This window comes from Syzygium oleosum, unplaced genomic scaffold (assembly GCF_021117445.2).
Source record: "Syzygium oleosum isolate NSW1041296 unplaced genomic scaffold, Sole_v2.1 Sole_v2.03, whole genome shotgun sequence".
Classification (NCBI taxonomy): Eukaryota; Viridiplantae; Streptophyta; class Magnoliopsida; order Myrtales; family Myrtaceae; genus Syzygium; species Syzygium oleosum.
This window is the reverse complement of record NW_026607487.1, coordinates 11,653,144-11,679,108: the sequence shown is the minus strand read 5'-3', so window position 1 is coordinate 11,679,108 and position 25,965 is coordinate 11,653,144. Positions and strand designations below refer to the sequence as shown.

Genomic DNA, 25,965 nt, shown 5'->3' with positions numbered 1-25,965 from the left:
TTGTCTCTCTCTTTGACGCTTTGATCTCCTTTTATACTCCTCTGCATCTAATCTTCCCGTTGGACAATCTTCAAGACGATCAATCTCCAAACTGACTGTTGGACAATTTGTTGAGCATATGAATTAGCCATTGGGGTGTATCAATCAGAGTTCCATAAATTTGGTAACCCATACAATCAAATCTTGGTTTTCAAAAATAGAGTAGCTCTAGCTATGGAAAGTATCTTACTTTCAAAACGATTGTCAATCAACCAAGATATTATGCGTGATTGAATTTTTCACTTGCTAACTAATTTTGGTTTGCTAAGTCTCTTTTGAGTTGTTTACCAATGTTTAGTTGGTTTTTTTCAAAGAATATTTACTAAATTCTATTTGCAAAAGATAAGAAAAGATGGTAATTAAAGTAAAATACACTTGGCAATTAACTCAAATGAGAGTTGATAATCCAAAACTAGCCAATAAACTTAATTGGAGAAAAGTTGATAAGTCACTCTAATTAAGGTCGGTAATCTCTAAAAAGCTAACAAATTTAAGGCATTGCTAAGAAATGGAAATAAGAGTTTGTAAATGATAAGGAAAGTAGGGAATTTTGTCACATAAAAACAAAAGAAAATGTCGATAAGTAACTTAATTGAGAGTTCGTAATTAAATATTGGGTGTTGATTTAATGGAAGAAAAATTGGTGGATCGTGCTAATCTAAGTTGGAATTTCTAAAAGGAGTTAGTAAATGTAAAATATGTAGCTCAACAGAAAAGTTGGTGACTGAAAAAATAATAGCTGAACGTTGGTAAGTAACCCAAATGAAAGTTGGTAACCCAAAATTAATTCGTAGTTCAATATGACAAAAATTGACGAATCACTCTAATTTAGATTGGTAAATTTCCATAAGAATCTAGGGCCAAACTCCAGAGCGAGAAAAGGAAAAGAAAGGTATAAATCTATGAACATCATCTAAGAATGATGGTACTATGCACATTCATGTGACACATATCACGTTAAGTTGATAGTGAATGATGATAGGGGGGGCTTCGGAATATAATAAGGAGGAGAGGAAATCATTCCCAAGTAAATCTAGGGCTACCATATTTTGGTAATGCGCACCTAGATCTGCAGGAGGCGTGCCTAGAAACCTTCTTGTGACGATGGATTCTTTTCTTGTAGGTCATATTATGATTAGGTCAATGGCGATTAGGTTAATTTAAGTGGATGCTGATAAAGAAGGAAAAGTGTTTACAGTAAAAAGAAATAAAGCAGGAAATAGACAAAGGTAAAGTATAAAGTGGGAAATCGCTAGGTTAAGTCTGCATCTACAACTACTTATATAAAACTTGCCACCAGTCAAAAACCCAGAATAATCTCGGATGAATTCACCAGTCACCAAAGGTGATTCTCATGGATGACGATATTAATCGTTGTTCATGCTACCACTCGTTTCACATTCCAGTTTCAAGGTTTTCTTAGCACATGAACTTCTGGATATAATCAATTCTCTAACGTCTGACATTAAAGCGAGAAACTCATTGAACAGCGATCTGAGTAACCTCGGAAACACACTCCATTGTCAGATGGGTGGATCTGCAGAGAGGATGCATATGAATGGGGCGATGTAGGTGCGTTTATTTCAGTTGAACAAAAAGTTTAGATACCAGATTGTTATAGAAGATAATCGCAGTAAGGATGGCTTCTCTCTCTCTCTCTCTCTCTCTCTCTCTCTCTCTCTCTCTCTCTCTCTCTCTCTCTTTGCTTTTAGAGACACAAAATCCTCGAGAGTCGGAACACGAACTTCGCGACGCATGCAGTCGCTAGCCCATGCCTTTAGCGATTTTCTCAATTTTCTTGCTGGTTTTGTCAATTCGCGATTGGGTATTCTTGAGAAATTTACTGGTGATACTTCTAGAGAACTTTCTCATGGTTGCTTGAGGGGTGCTGGTTCGTCTGTTTTGATGGATTCTTCCAAAACTGAGATCGAAGTTGAGTTGATGGATCTGATCTCGAAAATACATCGTTGATGAGGATAATGATGAATCGAAAAAGCTCTGATACTATAAGGGAGACACATGCAACTTGAGGACTGGCTTTGATACATGCTAGAATGTCCTTAATTGATCGGTGAAGAGATACCAACATGCGTAGAAAGAGTATGTAAATCCCGTAAACAAGAGATGGATGTTTTAACAAAATATTTCTTCTTTAATTAATGATAGCTCTGAGATATTGGGATTGTTTTAGGTATAAGATCTTGATATGTACATAGAAAAAACATGGACTAAGGAATAATAGAGCTTCACCCCTTTTAAGCAAGGAAAAGCGACACATGTAATGAAAAAAAAGATGTTTATTAGACAGCGTACACATTATGAAGAAATATTTTTATTGAAACATTCAATGTGAGTGTAGACGAAGCACTCACGAAGCCAAGATAGTCAGATTATACTGCAAGAAAAAGTAAAACACTCGAGCACATCCAATGAGTAGACACATTACACCCTCTCTCTAACGGCGAAGAAGGAGACGATCAAGGCGAGAAGGCTGACCGCCACGGATGGAAGCATGAACGAGCCACTGCCCGTCGGCGTAGGCGCCATGACCATGCCCGGCGGCATTTTGTCGCTACTGGTGTCCGGTGGATCATATTGCGCGGCGACTGCCATGATTGAGACGAGGAAGCAAAGAGCCATCAACCCGGTTCTGAGGAGGGAACCCATGTTTGTTTGGCTCACGATTATAAATGTTACTGGGGCAGGATCAACAAGTTCACCTTGGCCATTGTAGTTCTTCAGGCCCCAAATATATAGGTCTCAGGCATGCGAAAACGACGACAGGCGACGGGCATATTCGCGGGCTAGGAGGCCGGACGGCTTTGTCTCCATGGGGACGTCAAAATCGAAGATTGTACCTATGCTATCTACGACCTCTATGTTTGTGTTTTTTTTCTTCTTTTCTTTGGCAAATTCGAAGAAGAGTGGACCGATGTCAGTGGGAAAATTCTTCCTCGTAGCAACGCATAGTTTATTCTAATTTGGGCATGGTAATAAAACGTGCCTGATAAACACTCCCTAACGTGGGATATATCACGTCGTAGAAATCGAGACAGATGCTAGTGGGCTTAAATTAATATACTGGACGAATTATTTCAGCATATTAAACTTAAGGGAAACGATTAATTCCAAGTAGCTGGATTTCATATTTATTTATCCTCGTGCATCCAACGAATTATTTCCTCGGTGGCAACGACGAAGATATTGGGTTTCATGGGTCCAAAACACACACCAGGCTCCCAATAATCAAGTAATGACTCGAAGTGATAAGACGGCATTGTTGGAGGAGGTTTAGCCATCAGTTTAGCATACGTAGGTTTGTCAAACGGGTGATCCGTGTTGGGTTTGGGCAGGTTAAAAATGACCCAACTCAAATTGACCCATTTAAACTATATTGACCCTATGAAATATAATTTTAACAATCTATATCCGACCCGACTCGGGCTACATTCTTGAAAATTTGTTTCCTTAAATGGCTACATCTGAAAATTCGGCAACTCCATAAATCAACTTGCTGAGTCAGTGAGAAAGATCGGGGTCAGTTATGGATGGGGTCGTGAAGTTAGCGGTGAATCAAAGGGTCGTGTATCTTGCCCGGTGGCGAGTAATGCCCTCGCTAAAACTATTAATATAACCATTAATTTGTGCTCAATGTGAAACATCTATAATTATTCAAGAAGATGTTCATATGAATATAAATCTGAAAAAATTGGAATGATTTTGACACTCACATTGTCTGCTCACCGTACAACTCTTTCTCTGGAGACTTGTCCAAAAGTCTTGAGCTTATTGCACTTTTACCAATTCGGTCATAAACCTTATAATTTTGCCAATTGAGTCCATCTGCTCAATTTTGGTCGAAATTCACTAACATGAACCCTGGCCATCCTACGTGGCACGACTGGCTCTGACGTGGAGAATTTGTAATATTATTTCAACATGTTTTTCGAATTTTTTATATTTGTTTTTTCTTTGCTTTCTTTTCTATGTTTTTTTTAGTCGGCGAGGGTCACCAGCGACCCTCACCAATCGTGTAGGCCTTGCCCGTAGACAGCAGGGCGGTGAAGGCCCTGGGTGAGGCCATCATGACCTCGCCAGCTACGGGCATGGGCCTTCGCGGCTGTGGGCAAGGCAACCCTCGCCCGCAATCGGCGAGGCCGCAAAGCCCTCGCCCAGGGCCTCCGTGGCCTTGCCGACCGCGACAAGGCTTGCGCGGCAGGCAAGGGTTGCTGGTGATCCTCGCCGGTAGAGAAAAAAAAAACACAGAAAAAGCAAATAAAATAAGGAAAATAATAAATAATTCAAAAAAATATTTAAAAATTCCCATGTCAGCACCGGCCGTACTACGTAGAATGCCCGGTGTCTACGTCAACAATTTCCGGCTAAAATTGATTGGATTAACTCAAGTGGTAAAATTGAAAAGTTTATGACTGAATTGACAAAATACAATATATTTTGGACTTTTTGGAAAACTTTCCCACTCTTTCTCCATATGGGCAGGTAAGGGGATTTGTGATTTATCTAAATACGAAATCTCTTGTAGAACTTAAGGATGATACTTGTTGTATCAGAAAAAATAGGGACCATCATCACATCACATTCATTATTCTATTCAATCCACCAGACTTGTTCCTTTTTCAGTATTTCGGGTGGTCAAAGGAAAAAAAGACTCCTAAACAAGTTCTAGGAACACTGACTCTTCTTGAAATACAATAACTCCGAGACATATCATCTTCAATTCTTCTAGTTTCGAGAAGTTCGGTAAATGCAAAATCAAAACATTCCTAAGACCCATTAAAGGGAACATTGGACAACTGAGAAAAATCGAAATGTGTAGAATCAGCTGATGACTTTGATGCACTACACTCCGATTGGGTCGCCCCTTATTAGCTCTTCTTGTGAAAACTGCAATAATACTCATCAAGCAGCGACTTTCTTGGATACTACAGAAAACGAGGAGGCCAGCTACGCCAGAGATGGGATGAGAGTCCGTAAGTCATGATCGGTGGAATGGAAGGTGAGCATCCTGGACCGGCCCAACCCGGCTGATCCTGATCCGGTTCTTAGGAGAACCGGGCTGGTCCCTAATCCTAGGGCCGTTGGAACCTAAACCAGGTTGGTTCATGATCCTAGGGATTTAAGGTCGGTCCGAACCTCGTAGTTATCTTCTTCTTTTTTGTCCAAACCCTAGATATATAACTATAAGTGCCCCTCCTCTTCTTCTGCCATTATCCTCTCTCAAAGTCTCACTCTCTCCATCAATTTTAAATTATCGCTAAAATCTTCCATTTCCATTTATTCGAGGGCAGTTTTTTCGTCTCCTCTTGACTCATTTGAACTCACCGATCGATTCTCTTCCCATCCGTTTCATGCTTCTGCCTCTAGTGAATCAATTGCATCTAAACAGGTGCGTCCCTAATTCTTTTCGTTATTTTATCTTTGTTTTTTTATTTTTGCAATTCATCGGGTCGCATGCTTGATAGCTTTCGAAGTTCTTTCACTCCTAGAGTGGTGAAAGCTTTGATTTCGCTCAAGATTGGTTGAAAGCTTCTAACGTGCCTATTAATATTAAAGAGTGTATTGATAATGACGTAAATTTTGAATTGGGCAAGTCTGAGTCTTGCATATTTCTTTTTTACTTGTTAATTCATTTGTTTATCCAATGAGCGAATTCCTTTTTTTAGATACGAATTGTTTTATTGAGGAGATTACCATCGATAAATAGAGTTTATAAGAGCATATTGAGAACGACGTAAATTTTGAATTGGGTGTCTAAGCCATGCATATTTCTTTTTTACATGTTACTTCATTTGTATATCTAATGAGTGGATTCCTTTTTTTAGATATGGATTGTTTTACTGAGGAGATTATCATCGATAAATAGAGTTTATAAATTGAAGTTGAATAAATAAAAGTGGTGAGATGTCCTATCAATTGCACTAATAGTAATTTAAATTTAAAACTATTGTTAAGAATTAACTATGCTTGTCGTTTGTTTTGTTTTCAGGTATTTAGAATTAAAAGCAATCTATTATAAATGAACAAGACACAAAGTTCTATAATCATGTTTTATGTTACGTAGTTTGAAATTTTAATTGTTTATTTTACTTTACGTGTTTGTTTCTATGGTTTGTTGCTTTTGGCAAGTGGAGAATTCTATTATTGCCTTATCTTAGATTTATGTTTAATTTGTACTGGTGTTCACCGTTTGGTTACTCAATATCGCATTGTGGATAGATTTGTAATTTCAAAGAGTACGTTTGTCCTTTCAAGGAGTACAAAAAAATGAAACAAAAAAAGAATCGGTTAGTCCCGGGTCATTCCTGGAACCTGACCAGATCCACAGAGTTGGTCCATTCTTCGATCCCGAGCTCAACAAAGTCGGTCCCTGATCCCAAATATTGGAGATCAATATTGTGCAGGTTGATCCCTGCACTGGCCCAACCCGGACCCGGACCAAGCTCACCCTTAAATGGAATCGAAGAAGGAGAGAGAGAGATGAGAGAAGCGAAAATTGAAGAGGTACCGAGACATGTTTTCTTAACTTTACTATTTTGATTAAGCAAGTTGAAAATGGGTCCCACTAAAACTCATTTTTTTTGGGCATCATGATTAATAATTTAAATTTAAGATGATCCATATATGATCCACTTTAATAAATTTGGGCTACAATAAGAATTTGTGCCATTTTGACTGCCATAAATACATTTGCTTTATCTACTCAAAAGTTGCTTCTTTAGCTTGCAGTTGGGGCGCCTCCATTTCCATTCTTCAAGAGGAACAATGTACTTAATCTATAATCACGAAAATATAAATTGTGTTAAAAAACGAATCAAAATGGTTTTATGAGAGAGGAGTTTAGTTATTCACGGAAAGTATATATTCCTACATAAATTTAATCTTTTTCTTTGGAACAAGGTGCCCACCTAATATAAGTCGATGCAAAATATATGAATTGAGGTCATGCGCCAAAGTTCCAAGAAAATTGTTGGAACTGTCCAACATTTCGGCATAAATAGTGGATAGGGTCTGAAAGCCGGTGACCCTTGCCGGCCACACTAAAAAAAACAAAAGAAGGAAAAGAGAAGGAAATAAAACAAAAAGGAAAAATAAATAAATAAATAATTCGAAAAAATATTAAAGAATTAAAAAAAATTATCTATATCAGTACCGACCATGCTATGTAGGATGGTCAGCGTTTACATCAAAATTGATCGGATGGACTCGATTCGCAAAGCAGGAAAATATTTAGGACTTGATTGTATTTTCGATAATTTTTCCCCCAAAAAATCTCACTTTCTATTACAATATTCTTCTCACACCACCACCCAAAATACTCGGAGTGCGCGGACTCCTACAACTTTCTCTATCATCCCTCTCGCTCGCGGAGGAACAACTCGCTTTCTATTCTGCTCACACACAGCTCTCTCTCTCTCTCTCTCTCTCTCTCTCTCTCTCTCTCTCTCTCTCTCTCTCTCTCTCTCTCTCTCTCAATTCATTCTGAAGCTCACACAGAACTTCAGGAGACCCTCTTCGGCCTATCTTCAAGTGCTTCATCCTTTGCTCTATTTACAGGCTAAAGTTTCACCGTCTTCAATTGCCGACTTCAAATGTGAAAGGAAGGTCGCCGTAACCTCTTCTTTAAGTCAAGATACAAGTCTGAACTTTGCTTTCCTTTTCTTCTTTCTTCTATAGCTTCTCGTTGTTCCTTCATCATTCTTCGTTTTTCTTTTCTGCGGCGCCCACCACTTTTGTTCACTTTGAAGCTGGCGTTGTCACTTTAAACATTTTCCAGTATTTTGTGAGGCGTAGATCTAAGCCGTATCATCATCGGCGCAATATGATGGGTCCAACAAGGGTACGATTTGAGAGACGACAGTTGTCGCGCAAGGTCTTTTCAGGTTAGTAGTGGTTCAGGTTCAATGAGCAATTGCAGTTTCATGTGATTCACGCCATGGCGGGACAGCCAGAAGACATCCAAATCAGTGGAAAGATGCTTGTGTTGCCGTCTTGGGTCATTGATTTGATCCTTGACTCTCCTTTCTTCATTGATTGGTGCGTGGTTTCCAAACCACAAATTATGCCAATTACATCTTCTCCGAGAGAGCTTCTTTGTGTGTGTACACAATGTGGGTAAGCGACCTGAGATATTCGGTGGGGCGCTCTGCACTGTGTTGTCTAAACAAGGGATGCCGACGGTTCGGTTTGGGTTGGATTTCCCTTCAATTAAATTAGGGTTAATACGACAAAAAATGTAAACTATGCCCACTGCGACACAAATATCCTAAACTTATTTTTGTGTTACTAAAAACCCTAAACTTGCCAATTATGACACAAATACCCCAAATATCGTAAAACATCTCGAATTTATACTAGTGAGACAGATATACCCTGTATGAAATCGAAATAAATTAGGGGTGATCAGTTCCAGGGTGGGTAGGTTCTAGACCTAGAACCTGAAACCTATCATGTTATAACTAGTTCCTAGTTTTTGAAACCAGTAACCGACCCTTTTTGTCCCGAAACCTATTTTGGAACCTACCTTGTTTTTTCGATCCGGTTTCAGGGTTTACCTGAGAACCTATTTTTCATTTGTTCTTTTTTTTGGTTTCATTTTTTCCAGCAAATTAATATGAGTAGCAACGAAACAATTCACAATAAAGATGAATAATAAAAAATCACTATCCACTAAAAGTAACAATCTCCCTAAAATGAGCAATAAAAATTACTATCCACCAAAATCTATAATCCAAAATATAGTAATATATGATTTACGGCTTTTTTTTAACACAACCTAAAAATCGGTTCCAAAAACCGGACTAGGTGGGTTTTCACTTGAAATCGGGAACAGGACCAGTTCCAACCAATTCCCAAAAAATGGAACTGGTTCCCAGACCAATTCAAATGGGCACCGGTTCCCGAACCTATTTTTCGAGTGGTCCGGTTCGGTTCCCGGGTAAACCTAGTACGATTGCACGCCCTAAAATAGAAGGTATATATGTCACACATGCATAAATTTGGATTTTTTCGTTACATAAAAAAGGTTTAGGGTATTTGTGTCATAGTAGACAAGTTCGGGATTTTTTATGACACAAAAAAAAGTTTGCTATATTTTTGTCGCAATAGGCATAATTTGGGGTTTTTTTTTTGGTATTTGGCCATCAAATTATCATGATATCAGTAAAGTCTCGGACACAAATTACTAAAATTTGCACAATTCTCCAAATTACTTATTGTATGCACGCATTCTCGCGGGCCACCTTCAGTAGCACGGACCTATGTTCCTTGGTACGATGTAGAGTAACATCATAGGAATGCAATGATCATGAAGTAAGTGTTTATTGCGAGCTCGCTGTGTAACTTGAAAGTATTCACATAATCAAAAGCATATGTCGTCTAGCATTGCAAATTTGAACATCATGTTGGCGTCTTGTCCATGTCAAGTTCGTGAAAATGTGAAAGCTTTAAGGATATTGTTCGACATATATTTTCGCATAGTGCTCTAATTTATGACATTGTTTTCTTCAAATCAAATTTATAGCGTGACTCTCTCTATTAGCGCCTTATCTACAAAAAAATAAAAGAATAAAAGGAAAGATTTTTAGAGCTAGGAGAAGTAGAAAAGTGAGAGGGAATCAATGCAAGAGTGCTTTGATTCTTTATCTACTCCTCGTTTCTGTTGCTTTTATTCCCTTTCAATAGCTTCTTCTACAATTATATAATGTGTCTTACTTTAGCATTTTGTTTTCATTTCTCATCACTCTATGTTTTTATTTTAATCTTTCTATTGTGTCAATTTCGATTTCCAATACATAAGTAAGCTCTGTCAATTTAAGAACATGATTTCACCTATATCCTATCAGCTTGTAAGTCATACCTTTCATTTAGTCAGCATTTCCTTTATCCTCACTCGGAATTTAATATCCTTTGATGTGTTTAAAATCTCGCGTATTTTTTTATTTGTATATCTATATTGCTTAGGGAAGTAAAATGAAAATTATAGGTGAGCGATTTCAAATTCCCTACAGATTCCATCCGGAACCTAGAACCTAATTGTTGGAACAAGTTTTAAATTTTTTGGAACCCGAAACCTATCCTACATTCCTTGGAACCTAAACCTACCATGTCACATGTTCCAGGGTTTACCCAAATTTCACCTGTATTATTAATTGAACGATTGTAGCAAATCATCACCTTTTATGACAACAAATTGCTGCTACAATCCATTGACAACAACTTATATTTAGACATACGAAAATATGAAACATTAACAAAGTAAAAGTCAGTTATAAAATGGAAGTTCAAACTAGTAGTTTCGGATTATACACTCATCATCAAATGTCATGAATACCGTAAGATCACGCGAAGACATAAAACAAGAAAAACATAATTTCAAGGTTCCACTTACCTATAACTTACCCATCAAAACAAGTTCTCCAATTTTTGGAACCTAAAACCTACCTTGCATACCTTGGAACCTGGAACTAAGCAGGTTCCTACCAGTCCTGTTCCGGGGTTCTTAAATTCTAAGTTCTACTCTGGAACCATGCTCACCCCTAATGAAAATCACGTGTGGTGCTAAAACTTATTTGTGTAGGCGAGTTGAACAAGATTATCTCAATCACATCAGATATAATATAAATAAAAGAATGAATTCCTGCTAAAAATATATAATCATATTTGTTTTCTTTATTATTTTAATTTATTAGTTTCTGTGAGTCATCCTCTATATATTTAACCATAATTATTGCGATAAAGAAAATGATATAAAAAGTTTGTAATGAGCAAATAGAAATGATCAATGAGTGTATCATTTTATCTATACTATGTGCGAAAAAAGACTCGCGAAACCATATCACGATACGAGAACATTGTTGAAAATACAAAATCACGAGATGCTTTTCCATACTTTCCACATTCGGTCCTAGCTATTTCCGCACCTTCCGATCGACCCGAACAACACATACAAATCCCTAACGAATAGTTATGATGTGTTTCCTAGAAATCACAAATAAAATTCTTTGTTCTAAACAATCATTTAATGCGCCTTCATTGATGCTCAATAAATTCACTTTTCCGGCGACTAACGATTAGGGGTGAGCGGTTCCAGGTTCCTTTCAGGTTCTACCTGGAACCTACCCTCGGGTACAAGTTCCTTATTTTTTGCTACCTGAAACCTACCCGTCGGAACTTGAAACTTGAAACCTACCTTGTCACAGGTTCCAGGGTCTAACAGGTTCTTTTTTTTTATTTCATTTTTAGTTAAACAAAATGAAAATGAACGCAACAATACCAGACAAGCTTGTCATTCACCAAAGAGAATACAAAAGACTAGTTTTTCTGGCATTACGGTTCAAATATACAATTAAAATGAGAAATCATTGCGTAAATCGATACTATGGGTGATTAGTTCCGTGTTCCGTACATATTCCACCTGTAAGGAATAGGTGGAACACGGTTTCTCTGGATGGCTGGTCTATAAATTACGACCCTCTTATATCAGAAACACGGTTTATCGATGAAAATGGAGGGTGAGCAATATAGAGCCCATGTTGTGGTCCTTCCATATCCCAGCCAAGGCCACATCAACCCTCTCCTCCAATTTGCAAAGCGTTTGGCTTCCAAAGGACTCAAGGCCACGCTAGCCACAACCCGCTACACGGTCAAGTTCGTCCATGCTCCAAACGTCGGGGTCGAGCCCATCTCCGACGGGTTCGATGAGGAAGGGTTCAGTCAGGCCGGGAACGAAGCCGCTTTCCTCAAGTCGTTCGAAGAGCGTGGCTCAAGAACGTTGTCTGAACTTATAGAGAAGTACTCGAGCACGGACACCCCTGTCACTTGCGTGGTCTACGACTCCTTCTTCCCGTGGGCTCTCAATGTGGCTAAGCAACATGATATATTCGGCGCGGCATTCTTCACCAACTCTATCACGATTTCGAACATATTCTACCGCTTGCATAGCGGATTGCTCAAATTGCCGCTCGAGTTACACGACGAGGCACTTTTGGTTCCCGGCTTGCCTCCGCTCAACTCGTGGGACCTCCCGAGTTTTCTTCAGTCGCCAGGAAGCTACCCTGCTTACTTAGCCATGAAGCTGAGACAATTCACTAACACAGACAAGGCTGATTGGACATTTGGAAACAGCTTCGAGGCACTGGAATATGAGGTACGGGAAATTCACACGATAAACATTGCTATTGTCCTTTTAATTCTCTTGTGCATGGATTTGAGTTTCGTCTTCCTCATGGTGGTCGATCAAGTTGTAAGGTCACTAGTGCGACTTTCAACGGTTAAACCCTCTTTTAAGATGAACCATCATCTAATCCACTGAATTGAAAAATCCATTCCAGTTATGAAGTGCAGAGGACACAACACCAAATGAAGTATGTCTTATTTTTCACTTCCTTAAAACCCTCAGATTTTCTATCAACAGACGTAATTTTTCCGACAAAGATGTTGGCTGAGATGACGTCTCTAGGCCACACCACTACATAGGAAAGCTAAGAATCTTGGCGATCAATTTTGCATCCCAGATAAATATCTTTCTAATTAAGTTCTTCATGATGCATATAATGCTAGGAAGCAAAGAGCATATCAGACCTTTGGCCAGCAAAGTTGATCGGTCCAATGGTTCCGTCTACATACTTGGACTGTCGCATAGACAAAGACGATGCGTATGGCGCGAGCTTATGGAAGCCGTTAAACTTTGAGTGCGCCAATTGGCTCGAGACAAAGCTGCCTAAATCGATTGTATACGTCTCCTTTGGAAGCATGGTTTCATTGACCGCGGAGCAAACAGAGGAGATTGCATGGGGACTAAAGGAAAGCGGCTTCCCTTGCCTATGGGTGGTGAGGCCTTCCGAGCTCGATAAATTGCCGCAAGGGTTCGGGGAATTAGTTCAAGAAAAGGTCATGATCGCCACGTGGTGCAACCAATTGGAAGTCCTGGCCAACCAAGCCACGGGGTGTTTCATGACGCACTGTGGGTGGAACTCGACTCTCGAAGGGCTCAGCATAGGGATCCCGATGATCGGGATCCCCCGGTGGGCCGATCAATTTACCAACGCTAAGTACGTGGAGGAGATTTGGGAAGTAGGAGTGAGGGCCAAGGAGGATGAGGAGGGAGTTGTGAGGAGGGAGGAGGTTATTAAGAGTCTGAATGAGGTGATGAGAGGAGAGCGAAGCAATGAGATCAAGAGGAATGTAAGGAAATGGAGGGAATTGGCTAAGGAAGCGATCGGTGAAGGTGGGAGCTCTGACCGGTGCATCAATGAATTTGTGGAGCACTTGACGTCTCATGTGAAAGGAGGCAGACAAGTCTGTTGAGGGTCATTATCAAGTCTCAGATTGAGTGATTCTAGGTTTTCATGTTCTCTATTGTTTGTTGGCATTGTTGTTTTTAGTTTCCTTTGTTGTCCAATCAATTTCATTTATAAAAGCAACGAAACTTTGAAACGTTGCCTATTACTTCTTGTTGTCGGCTAAGTTCGTATATCAGAAATTGAAATCAAACGTTAGGAAAACTAACCTGAAAGCAGTACAAATAAATAAACAGAATGTTGATCCGAGCCCAACGAAGTAACGTCGTGTCCTTAAGACGAATTTGGCCCCTCAATCAGTACCCGAGAATATTGGACAATCGTCTCCCAGGATAGAACGGATCTCGTTCCTCCGAAGCGGTACGTATTCGGAGGACCCCTTCGAACGCAATTTCGCAGAATAATCACACGAAATGATAAAGTGAAAAATGTCTAGAGTGCGTCGAGAAAATGTCTCGCGGGAATATGAATGCTACGAAGTGTCACTTTCCCGAACTCAACTGTTCGGTCATATTAAAGTGGCGAAAATGAAGAGTTACGAGCTTCTTCGTGAACAGTAGCGAAGAAGGTTCACTTGAACCGGTTTGGTTCGTGAATAGTCACGAAGGGCTTCGGTTTTCGTTCGGGCGAACCGAACCTCACGAACAGACATGTTTGTTTGTCCAAAATAAATAAATCAATAATTTCTAAACAACGTGTCTGTTCGGAAAATAAAAATAAAAACCGATAGAGACTGCGAATGAACCGACCCGAACGGCGGCGCGCGTGCGGGGGGGGGGGACCGACCTAGCTTGGCGTAGGTGGTCCTCTCCCTTCCACAAAAGTGGGGTACCCCTTGGGGCCCAAACCTATTTGTGAGGCTCAACTATTTGAACCCATCTCCCATTTCTCTTCTATTCAATGTGGGACACTTTCATCTACACACTTTTCATTCAATTCTATGGGATTTGGACGCAAAAATCCCAACACTACTTAACTTTGGCACCATTTTGTATTGAAATGTTACGAATTGCGTCTAATTTAGCTTCTAACTAGCCGTAGTAAATAGGTTGGTGGAGACTCTTTAGATTTATTGAAACAAAGAAATAAGAAAATCAAAATCATGACTGATAATGTTTGGAAGGTCGTTCGCCCGAACCATAAGCATTCCCATTCGCTTAGTCTTCCACACAAAGCACGAGTATTCGCAAAGCTCCCGACAGGTTTGCCGTCGAATCAGCGAGATTTGATTCATTGTGCCCGCAAAAAGAAAAAGAAAAGGTAAAAATTGACTAAAGTGCGTCATAGGATTAAGGTTTATGTACCAAAACCCATCTAAACTGCGAATCCTGTGTTAAATATATGGATTCCACAACACGTGAGTTGTCTGAACTTTTCAGACGGTTGCACCCACTGCATGTGAATCGAAGTTTGGTGCTAGGATTAGATGATTAAGAGTTGAGCTTGAACCTGATCTCTAGTGTCTCACTAATATATCAAACGAAAAAACAGGAGAGTCGCAGACAGCTGATATCCAGGACTTAGGACTCGGGCAGGAGGAGTGTTCACAAACAGTCCCGAATGACCTAGCAACAGCACACAAAACAGAGCACCTACTTTGTCCGAATAAAGAAAACAGTGAGAGAGAAAGAAGAATGCCAATGGTTTGGGAATCATAAGATGCTGAAGAGAAAGGTCCAAGATGAGAAAGGAAAGACTCAGAATAAAGACGGAACAGACACACAGCGCAGAGATTTGTGCCTATCTGTGTTGAAACAGAAATCGTTGTATATTTCCATTAAGCTTAGTTGGGGTATATAAATACCCAAGAGTACATTCTAGAAGATTTACTAGCAAGAAAGAAATAAATAAAATACAAAAACTTTCTAATTTCTAAAGATAAGATTCCAAATCTTCTAAAATTGATTACCCTATATTTGGTAGATATATATTTGGTTGATACACCCCCTCAAGTTGAAGAATCGAGACTGCGAATCTTCAACTTGTCTCGTAAAAATGCAAAACGTGCTTTGGGAAGAGCTTTGGTGAGAGTATCAGCTAGTTGGTCAGCTGTTGAGATAAACTGCACACTGAGTTGTCGTTTGGCAACGCGATCACGAACAAAGTGGAAGTCAATTTCAACATGTTTGGTACGAGCATGGAAAACTGGATTTGCAGACAGATAAGTGGCACCAATATTATCGCACCAAAGGATGGGGGACCTTGAAAAGGGAACCCAAGCTCTTGAAAGAGTGACTCAAGCCAAATGAATTAAGCTGCAGCATCGGCAAGAGCTTTATACTCAGACTCTGTGGAAGAGCGCGCTACGGTTCGTTGTTTTCTGGAGCTCCAAGAGATCAAATTAGGACCAAGAAAAATAGCATACCCTCCAGTTGACTTCCTGTCGTCAGAGCTACCAGCCCAATCCGGATCAGAAAAAGCTTGCAAGCGATTATCATTGGATCGGGAAAGAAGCAAACCAAATGACCTTGTATGTTTGAGATAGTGCAATATGCGTTTCACCATTTGCCAGTGGTCTTCAGTAGGTGCATGCATGAATTGACAAATTTTATTAACGGCGAAGGAGAGATTTGGTCTTGTCAATGTCACATATTGCAAGGCACCAACTATAGACCGATACAAAGTAGGATTAGACATCAGACCACCCCCTTTCTCAGATGGTTTTGTAGTCGTGGCCATAGGAGTTTGGACAGGCTTGCACTCAGACATCCCAGCCCTATGAAGAAGATCATCAATATAACGTCCTTGATAGAGAAGCAACCCGTTAGAGTGAGGGACAGCCTCTATCCCAAGGAAGAAGTGGAGCAGGCCGAGATCCTTAATAGAAAACTCTGCAGATAATGTCTCTAAGATTGCACTGATAGTAGAAGATGCATTTCCTGTAACCAGAATATCATCAACATAGATCAAAAAATAAATGACATCAGGGCCTCTTCGATAGATAAATAATGAGGGATCTGTTTGTGATGCTGAGAATCCCAAATGAAGCAAAAACTGTGAGAGTCGTTGAAATCAGGCTCTCGGAGCCTGCTTGAGACCATATAGAGAACGATGCAACTTGCAAACATAATCACGACGAGTTGGGTCTTGAAACCCAGGGGGTTGTTCCATGTACACCTCTTCAGAAAGAATCCCATGTAAGAAAGCGTTGTGCACATCCAATTGTCACACTTGCCACCCTTGAGAGACAGCTAGAGATAATATAGAGCGAACAATGGTAATTTTCACAACTGGACTGAAGGTTTCTGTATAATCCAAGCCATGTTGTTGATGAAAACCCTTAGCGACCAGGCGAGCTTTATAACGCTCAAGACTACCATCCGCTTTGCGCTTAACTCTGTAAACCCACTTACACCCAACGAGGTTCATGGAGGAAGTGCGAGGGACCAAAGACCACGTACCATTTTTTAACAAGGCATTAAATTCATCGGTCATAGCTGCACGCCACTCAGGGATTTTGTTGGCTTGGGTGAATGAGGTTGGCTTGGGTGAATGAGGTTGGCTTGGTGAGAGGGGTGGTGGCGGTATTAATTTGAGGAGGACGAGAGCGAAGTTGCATGGTGTAGGTGCGTGTTGGCCTAGGTGGGGGCGGCGGTGACGGTGGTGGAGAGGATGATGAGGAAGGAGAGTGATAAATGTCATGGAGGGGTCTGGTTCTTAAGATAGGGGAGATGAATGAATCGGTATTAGACGACATTGTGGGAGTCAGTGGAGGAGTCTGTGTTCTCACTATATTGGTAGGCAGAGGAACGCCAATAGGGGCTGAAGCCCACGGTACCAGGACAGGTGTAGGAAGTGATGAATTAGGTGATGGACCAAGAATGGAAGGAGTTACAAAGGGAAAACAAGTTTCATCAAAACGAACATGTCGAGCAATGTATAAATGATTAGTGACAGGGTCAAGATAGCAATACCCTGTGTAAGAGGAACTGTATCCCAAGAAAATACAAGGAATGGAGCGGAAATCCATCTTATGGGCATTATACGGACGTAGATAAGGGAAACAACGACACCCAAAGATTTTTAAGAAGGAATAATTCGGAGGGTGATTGTAAACCATTTGAAAGGGGGAGATGCGATTAGTGACCTTGGACGGCATCCGATTGATGAGGTAGACTGCCGTTTCAAATGCGTAGTGCCAGTATTGGTGAGGGACGGAGCCATGAGCTAATAATGTTAAACCGGTTTCAACTATATGCCTATGACGACGCTCAACTGCCCCTTGCTGTTCATGAGTATGAGGGGCGGAGATGCGATGAGCAATACCAATTTTTGAGAAAAAGGAGGGGAGGGCACGAAATTCCCCACCCCAGTCCGTTTGAACGGCTTTTATTTTTCGTGAAAATTGACGTTCAACAAGAGCTTGGAATGTATGAAAAATAGAGTAAACATCTGACTTTACTTTAAGAGGATAAAGCCAAATAAATTTGGTGCAATCATCAACAAAAATAACGAAATAGCGATGACCATCAGTTGAAACAAAATGAGAAGGACCCCAAACATCACTATAAATTAAATCCAGCGGAAATAAACTACGAGTTTGAGACAATCTTAAGGACTGACGACTAGCCTTGCCCAATTGACAAGCTGTACATAACTGACTCAACCGTGTTGACTGACACGACAAATTATTCTGTTTGATCATAAACCGTAAGAGACGCTCATGGGGATGGCCAAGACGTTGATGCCAGCCATCCATGGAAGTCCGTTCCGCAATACTGGCAGTAGGCATTGAATATTGTTGTGGTATGGTGTAAAGACCACCACTACTCGGGCCGGAGAGAAGAACCGCCTTGGTCACTAGATCCTTAACAAGAAAGTGGGTAGGATAGAATTCAAAGAAGACATTATTGTCAGACGCAAATTTTTGAACCGAAAGTAAACGTTTAGAAATATCAGGGACATGAAGAACATTATTTAAACGTAAAGAAAGATTTGAAATAGAAGAGGGAATAGAAGAAGTACCAATATTAGTGATTTTAAGACCCTTACCATTGCCCACGTGTAGTTGATCCGATCCATTATAGGCTTCGTAGGAAGAGAGGGATTGTATGTCAGGTGTGACATGATGGGAGGCACCAATGTCAGGGTACCAAGGTACAGTGTTGGTAGGTGTAGGTAAAAGAGGGGGTAGGACATGGCTCAGGTTGGCATTGGGAGAGTAAGAGGGTCGATAAGATGAAGTATTCGAAGGGGTATGTGTAGAGGGCGGGTAATAAGGCATACCTGGAGGGCGATAGTAGCATGTAGCAGCAGTGTGATTTGTACGTTGACAGATGGAACGCCATAACTGACCTTGTTGAGCACCACGGGCACCACGACCACGGCAAAGCGACCACCACGACCCCTACGACCTCTGGATTGACCACGGCTAGAGAAAGAGAAACCAGGATGGGTGATGGCATTTCGTTGAGCAGAGTTGGCTGTAGCAAAGTTAGCCAGAGAGGAAGGCTCAGAGATCTGCAACTTTTGGAAAGCCTTAATACTCTCGTGACTAAGGAGAATACCTTGAAGATCCGTAAACGAGATTGGTTCAGAACGGCCAAGTAATGTAGGAACAATGTCTTGGAGATCAAATTGGAGACCACGGAAGATGTGGGCAATTGTTCAATTAATAATACAAATAGAAGTTAGGTAGTATATGGAATCAATCCTGGAACTTGTGACTGGATAAGTTTTAGGTTCCAAGATATACAAGATAGGTTTTAAGTTTCAAAAAATTATGAATCTATTCCAACAGGTAGGTTTCAGATTCCAGGTGAAACTGCAGGGAACCTGGAACCACTTACCCCTATCGCAAAGGTGATTGATTATATAGAATGTTCCTCATCATTACAACAAAGGGTTAACATTCCCACTAAAATGCTATTTTATTTTTATTTTATGGCTTTTAAGTGTATATGTTGTTTTATAGTTCCTTTTCACAAGCAAATTCATCAACCCTCTTTTGAAGGAAATAAGAAAAACATATTTCTAATTCTATATATAGTTGGGATAAGGACACTAGGAGTGTCATAACTTTCGTACGGCGCTCACTTGAGTGTCATAACTTTTTTTTCGCTCACTTTTTTTTTTTTTTGATAACCCAGGAACCTCCCGCACGGCCGACAGCCGGAGGGGTAAACCTGGGGAAAATTTCATTTTGGTACCCAAAGTGGGGCCTTTTTCTCAATTTGGTACCCAAAGTGGACATAGTCCCAAATTAATACCCAAAGTGCCCATTCAGTCTCAATTTGGTACCCAAAGTGTCCATTCAGTCTCAATTTGGTACCCAAAGTGGACATAGTCCCAAATTGGTACCTAAAGTGCCCATTTATTCTCAATTTGGTACCCAAAGTGCCCATTCAGTCTCAATTTGGTACCTGAGTTCGCCGGCCGGTCAAATGCTCATCGGCCAAGAAGAATTATGTTCGCTCTACACGAAAAGATTTTTTTTTACTTTTTTATTTTTTCCCTTTTTCTTTTTTTCTTTTCCTTTTCCTTTCTTTTTTTTCCTTCTTCCTCCGCTGGCCACGACCATGGCCGGCGAGGTCGCCGGCGTCCGGGCAAGGGCGGCCTCGCGCTGGGCTAGCGAGGGTCGCCTCGCTGCGTCGGGCGAGGGCCACCCTCGCTTGGGTCGGCCCTCGCCGACGCAGCGAGAGGGCGACCCTCGCCGACCCGTGCGAGGCCGCCCTCGCCCGACGCCGGCGAGGGTGACCCTTGCCGGATCCGGCAGAAGGGCAACCCTCGCCCTCGCCGGATCTCGGGTAGGGTCGGCCCTCGCCCACCCAGCGAGGGTGGCCCTTGCCCGACGCAGCGAAGGCGTCGCCGCCGCGGACGCCGGAGAGGGTGACCTCGCCGTATCCGGCAAGGGTCACCTCGCCGGCGTCGGGCGAGGCGGCCCTCGCCCGGGCTAGGCGAGGTCGCCGTCGCTGCGTCGGGCGAGGCCGACCTGCAAGTGGCCGCCCTCGCCCGACACCGGCAAGGGCCGACGCCGGCGACCTCCGCCGGCCATGGCTGTGGCCGGGGGAGGGAAGAAGGAAAAAAAAAAGAAAAGGAAAAGGAAAAGAAAAAAAAGAAAAGGGAAAAAAAGTAAAAAAGTAAAAAACTGTTCCTAGAGCTTAACAAGAAATTTCTTGCCTACGGTGAGCATTTGACCGGCCGCGAACTCAAAAACAAATTGAGACCGAATGGGTACTTTGGGTACCAAATTGAGACTAAATGGGCACTTTGGGTACCAATTTGGGACTATGTCCATTTTGGGTACCAAATTGAGACTGAATGGGCACTTTGGGTACCAAATTGAGACTGAATGGACACTTTGGGTACCAATTTGGGACTTTGTCCACTTTGGGTACCAAATTGAGAAAAAAGCCCAACTTTGGGTACCAAAATGAAATTTTCCCGTAAACCTGGGGTGACGCTAGCGCAGGACCCACCACCACGGCGCCACACTTAAGAATCCCTAACGACTACGCTGGGGTTCGAACTCTGATCCCTTCGTGGGGGGACTAGAGCGCAAGCCAACGCAGCCGCTGCGGGCGGTGGTTTTTTTTTTTTTTTTTTTCGCTCACTTAAGTGCCACTTTCGGCAAAAAAAGATCACTTGAGTGCCACTTCCGGCGAAAGTAGATCATTTGAGTGTCATTTTCGGCAAACTATCCTACGTGGATTTTTTTATTAATTTTCCATCCGACATGGATTTTTTAAATGTTTTTTATTTTATTTTTTTTTCAATTATTCTTTTTATTTTTTTATTTTTCTTTTCCTTTTTTTTTTCAATGCCGACTAGGGTCACTGGCAACCCTCGCTGGCTGCGAAGGCCTTACCCAAATTGGGCGATGGCCACCTTACCTTTAGCCACGAAGGCCTTGGATGAGGCCGCAAAGGTCGTTGCCAGATCTGGGCGACCACGAGCAAGGCGGCCTCGCCAGATCTGGCGAGAGCCTTCGCCGCCTCCCTTGCGGCCGCGAAGGCCCTTGGCGAGGCCGTCGTAGCCTCGCCGGTCGCGGGTGAGGCGGCAAAGGCTCTCACCAGATCTGGTGAGGCCACCTCACTTGCGGCCGCCCAGATCTGGCGACGGCCTTCGCGGCCTCGCCCAGGGCCTTCGCGGCTGCGAGCGGGGCGGCGAAGGCTCTTGCCAGATCTAGCGAGGCCGCCACGCTTGTGGCCGAGGGCAAGGCTGCCCTCGCCCAATCTGGGTGAGGCCTTCGCAGCCGGCAAGGGTCGCTAGTGACCCTCGCTAGCATTGAAATTTTTTTTGCAAAAAATAAGGAAAAATAAAAATTCAAAAAAAATATTAAAATATTGTCCACGTCAGCTCCGGCGAAGCCACGTCGGATTTTCCGGCTGCTAAATGGCCGATGGCACTCAAGTGATCACTTATTACCGGAAGTGGCACTTAAGTGAGATAAAAAAAGTTATAGCACTCAAGTAAGCGTCGTACGAAGGGTATGGCATTCTTAGTATCCTCATCCCATATATAGGTCCATGATATGTGGAATTATAGCAATTATGCATTCCTTTTTCTTGGTACTTCCTGAGGTCCTTTCTATTTCTCAGTGCCTATATGATCTTTTAGAGACAAAAATAAACTTCTTGTTATCTTCTGAGAATAAGTGACATGCATCTTAAATTTAAGTGAGTGGTGAAGAGATTCCACACAATAAAAAGTGGTAATTAGGTACGATTCATGATGATGATGAGCACCATCAATTGGTCATCATACTCAATATGAGTTGGGCTGGGTTCACTCCCATGTGGAGCTAACCCAATAAAATGCAAGCCCAAAGACTAGAGCCCATATGATAATTTATATGGAGAAATTAATGGGATGCTATATTTAACCTAAATAAATAGGGTTTTTCTCTATTTTATGACGTAGCAGAAAAGAAGACGTGAGGCAATAGCAAGAGAGAAAGAGAGGCAGAAAATCTAGGAAAGAGAGTGATGTCCGGTTTTTATCGAGGTGACGATCGGAGGTCAATTCGTTGTCCAATTTCTTTTTACCCATTATTCTCGAATTTGATTGGTTTGATTTCATCTAGATCTTCATTCATCGAAAGTTTCGTGGATAGAGCTGAACTTGCACTTTAGTGAGATTTGTCCTTGACCTCTAGTGAAATTCATGTGTACTGCCAAGAATGGTGTTCTTGATGTTGTTGTGTACCTCTAGTATTAACTAGAGAAGAATTTTGTTTGCCCAATATTGTTGATAGTGAAAAATTTGGGTGAACTTTGGTCCCATGGTTTTTAATCTCCTCACACCGGGGAGATTTACCACGTAAAAACTGTCTTGTGTTTAAGGGTGCTTGATAATTATATTTTGGCAGATATATTACTCTATTGTGTTGTTTCCTATAAGCCTACACAAGAAGGGAGATTGTTTTGTTCTGCTGCGCTAATTTGATATTGTTCAGGTTGTCATTTATCTCCTATCAATATAGGGCATTAATACAGTCAAACAAAAGAATATATTTATGGTACATTTGGTTCAGCTTTTCTAAGGGGCTTTGAGCCCTCCGAAAAAAACTTAGTGTGTGGCAATTTTTTTGAGGACCCCTTGGACCAAATGCTGGCCTTGGCGAAGCTAAAAGCCCAAGGTAGGTACTTGCATTAAGCTTTCAATATTTTCGGAATGTTATTATGGGGATTAATGATTTTTTTTTCTTTCCAATGTTGCCCTCACTAATAGTTGTGTGTTCCACTTTTGCTCTCAAAAAATATTGTTCATCTTTTCAACCATCTTCTTTCATCTTCTTTAACCCATCATCTCTGTGCTCGCTAGATGCTAAGTAGTTGAGGTCAAGTCGCAAAGGTCGAGATCCCGCAAGTCGAGGGTTAACGTTGAAGTTGCGTTGGTCGAGGGATGACCTTCTTCAACCCCATCGTCATTTATCTTTTGCAACCCTTCAACGATGGTCACTAAGATCTCGCGACCTTGACGTTGCCTTGCCTAATGTCGCGCATCCTTCAGGGCCCTCGCCTAGGTCGCGCAGACTGCCGAAGGGCTAGATCTAAGTCACCCCGCGGTCACACGACCTCGGCGGCCCATCGTCCGATGTGGCACGATCAATCTCAGGTACCGCACAGTAGCCAATGCGAGAGAGTTAGGGTTTTGACGGATTTGGGCTTTCGGATTGAGGATTTACAGAGAAATGGTGGATGGGAGAGAGATGCTGCAAACCCTGGCCCTCTCTTCAACGAAGGAGACGAATAGGGCCCTTTGTTTTTCTTTTCTTTTCTTTTTAATTTTATGTTACTTTGCGAAAAACTACACCAAAGTCACTAATCAAACGCACTTGCTTTGAGCAAAATACACTGGAGCCAAAGAGCTTTGAGGAAATGACTTTGCATTTCCCTAAAATTGAATCAAACGCACCCTTAATTATAGTTACCATATTTTAATTATAAATACTAATCTGACATCGATAGAGTGAATGACAAAAAAAAGAGTATTTTGAGAATAGTTACCACAGTTTGACAGTAGTAGCTATTACAGAGGCGGTCCATGTTATAGCAATTACAGTTTTGACTGTAATAATGATTACACTATAATGACTATTACTGCAAGCAAACACTGTTATACACAGTCAACAGGTAATAAGCCTGAAACGTAATAGAATTTTCTGCAACCAGAATGTGTTGTATATTTCATGGGTGGCCATAATTCCTATAAATAATGCAATTTCGTTTTGTGGAATCGGTCGTCGATCACGTTCCAAGCGAACAATTACGATATCATATGGGATGCATTATTCTAATTATTCTTCAGCTGGGCTTGTCCTGACTTATTGTATATATTACCAACTCTGGGTAATCGTGAGGACAATAGTCTCTAAATTTCAAAAGACTAATTCTTGTGGTTGACTAAAAAGTTCACGAATGGGCAAGCATTGCTACATTACGATGTCCATTGTGTTTTTTCTATTGTAAGCAGATGACCATTTTGTGTTCCAACACAGGTATTGAAATCGAGTGAGACGTTTGGACAACAAAGATGGGTAGCATTTTTTTTTATAGGGAAGGACATGTGAAAGAGAGAATATCTGCGGGTGCGTGTGCTTGGGGTCAAAAGAATGGTCCCCACCCACCTAAATCCTAAGACGATGTTGGGTTTAACCCATTGAACATAACGATGGTCTTGTTGTTAGAAGAAAACGTGCCAAATGACGGGTCAAATTGAGTTCAATTAGATGCGGCGGTAATGACTCCCGTGCCCTTCTTGGACAAGTTCATAAAGAACACCGCCATGTGTACGCATTGGATAGATCGCACTAATGCTACAAAAAACAATAGAGCGATTCTCGGAATCGGATTGTTTGAAGTTATGTGATGAACCCTTGTTGGTACTCGAATACGCCATACTTTAGGCGCCAACAACTCTTCTCTCCGAACCATTTGTCGCTTGCCCTCAAAGACCATTCAAGCATTACCGATTGTATCGTCCAGCTCTTGTTGTGTCCATTCACATTTCTCTCGATGGACCAGTCCCTACCTAATCGAACCGCGAAAGTGGTTCATTTTCGTTCCGATGATTACTCTTTACCGAGCCTATTCGTCTCTCCTAGTCCCTCAGAAAACGGGGAATGGTTTGAAGGGATCCGACGGGTAGTGGTGGGCAAATGGGCCGGGCCCGCCTACGAATAGAGTGGGCCATTTGCTGCCTTGGGCTGGCACGACCTGCTACAATGGTGGCCCTGCCGTGCCTGGGACTAGGCCCGCTTCAATGGCCGCTGGTCCTAATTATTCCGAGTGATACAAGTGATCATTTTTTAAAAAATATTTTTCAAATCATTTGTTTTCTACAAAACAAACGCACACTACGTTTTAACCCTTTCTTTCGACCACCTCAATGGTATTGGGTGACAAACTCATCATCACGACTTTCGCTACAATAAGCCAGACTTCTCGATTTGTGGTGAACATAAATCGCTAGTTGCCCTTAGTTCACTTCCCACTGCTCCAAGAAGCACACTTGAAAACAATCAATGAAAATAATTGCAATCTAACGCCCTAAAATCAAAGGCAATCAGCAAACCTCTTGGAATCTTTCCAACTCATTCAAAAGAATTTCTTTCTTCTTTCTACATGTCGAGCACGAGAATTTTGATTATTAAAACCGTGAAAGGAGAAAAGAACCAACCCTTTTTGAGGGCAAAGAGAAAAAGAAAAGCAATCTTTCAAAGGATTCTTAAAAGGTGGTCATGTGAGGTCCATAGCTTGGCGCATAGCTTTTGCTTGAACGGTTCGGTGGGGCACATGCCCCCATTGAAATTTCAAGAGTACTCTATGTTACGTGATTTACGGACCTAAGTATGTCCCTAAAAGGCTTCATCTCAGTACTCGTCCAGATCTCGGGATTATTTGGATGTAAAACTTTTAGGGGGCCTTTTCATGGGAAATAAAAAGATACTGGGGGAATTTGGTGATGAATAAATAGTCGTTTTCTAAACAAGTTGAGGCCTCTGGAATTTTAGCGTCACAACTATACCTTTTGAGCTACTTGCGACTGTCCTTTGGCTTATTTGGAAATCAAGGAACAATTTCATATTCCGAAGACTGAAACCAAACCCAAATCAGCTGGTGAATTCAGCTCAGTTGAAGCAAAATGAAGCACGAGGAAGCAA

General features: G+C 41.5%; 2 protein-coding genes across 2 annotated transcripts; one reads left to right on the top strand and one right to left on the bottom strand.

Annotated features, from left to right (window-relative positions):
* The first annotated feature begins 11,536 nt into the window (after positions 1–11,536).
* Positions 11,537–13,512, top strand: LOC115663836 (UDP-glycosyltransferase 74B1). Its single transcript, XM_030585804.2, has 2 exons — positions 11,537–12,205; positions 12,619–13,512. The coding sequence occupies exons 1-2, from the start codon at positions 11,558–11,560 to the stop codon at positions 13,363–13,365; spliced, it is 1,395 nt and encodes a 464-aa protein (XP_030441664.1). The 5' UTR covers positions 11,537–11,557; the 3' UTR covers positions 13,366–13,512.
* Positions 13,513–15,608: 2,096 nt separating this feature from the next.
* Positions 15,609–16,495, bottom strand: LOC115663837 (uncharacterized mitochondrial protein AtMg00810-like). Its single transcript, XM_030585805.1, has 2 exons — positions 16,354–16,495; positions 15,609–16,237 (listed from the first exon to the last, which is right to left on the bottom strand). The coding sequence occupies exons 1-2, from the start codon at positions 16,493–16,495 to the stop codon at positions 15,609–15,611; spliced, it is 771 nt and encodes a 256-aa protein (XP_030441665.1).
* Between the last annotated feature and the right edge of the window lie 9,470 nt (positions 16,496–25,965).

What these genes read in the sequence shown, in the direction of transcription:
- LOC115663836 (XM_030585804.2), top strand. Translation starts at nt 11,558, where the DNA reads ATGAAAATGGAGGGTGAGCAATATAGAGCCCATGTTGTGGTCCTTCCA. An exon ending in TCGAGGCACTGGAATATGAG is followed by an intron (nt 12,206 to 12,618) that starts GTACGGGAAATT and finishes ATATAATGCTAG; the next exon opens with GAAGCAAAGAGCATATCAGA.
- LOC115663837 (XM_030585805.1), bottom strand. Translation starts at nt 16,495, where the DNA reads ATGGGATTCTTTCTGAAGAGGTGTACATGGAACAACCCCCTGGGTTTC. An exon ending in TGATTTCAACGACTCTCACA is followed by an intron (nt 16,238 to 16,353) that starts GTTTTTGCTTCA and finishes TTCTGGTTACAG; the next exon opens with GAAATGCATCTTCTACTATC.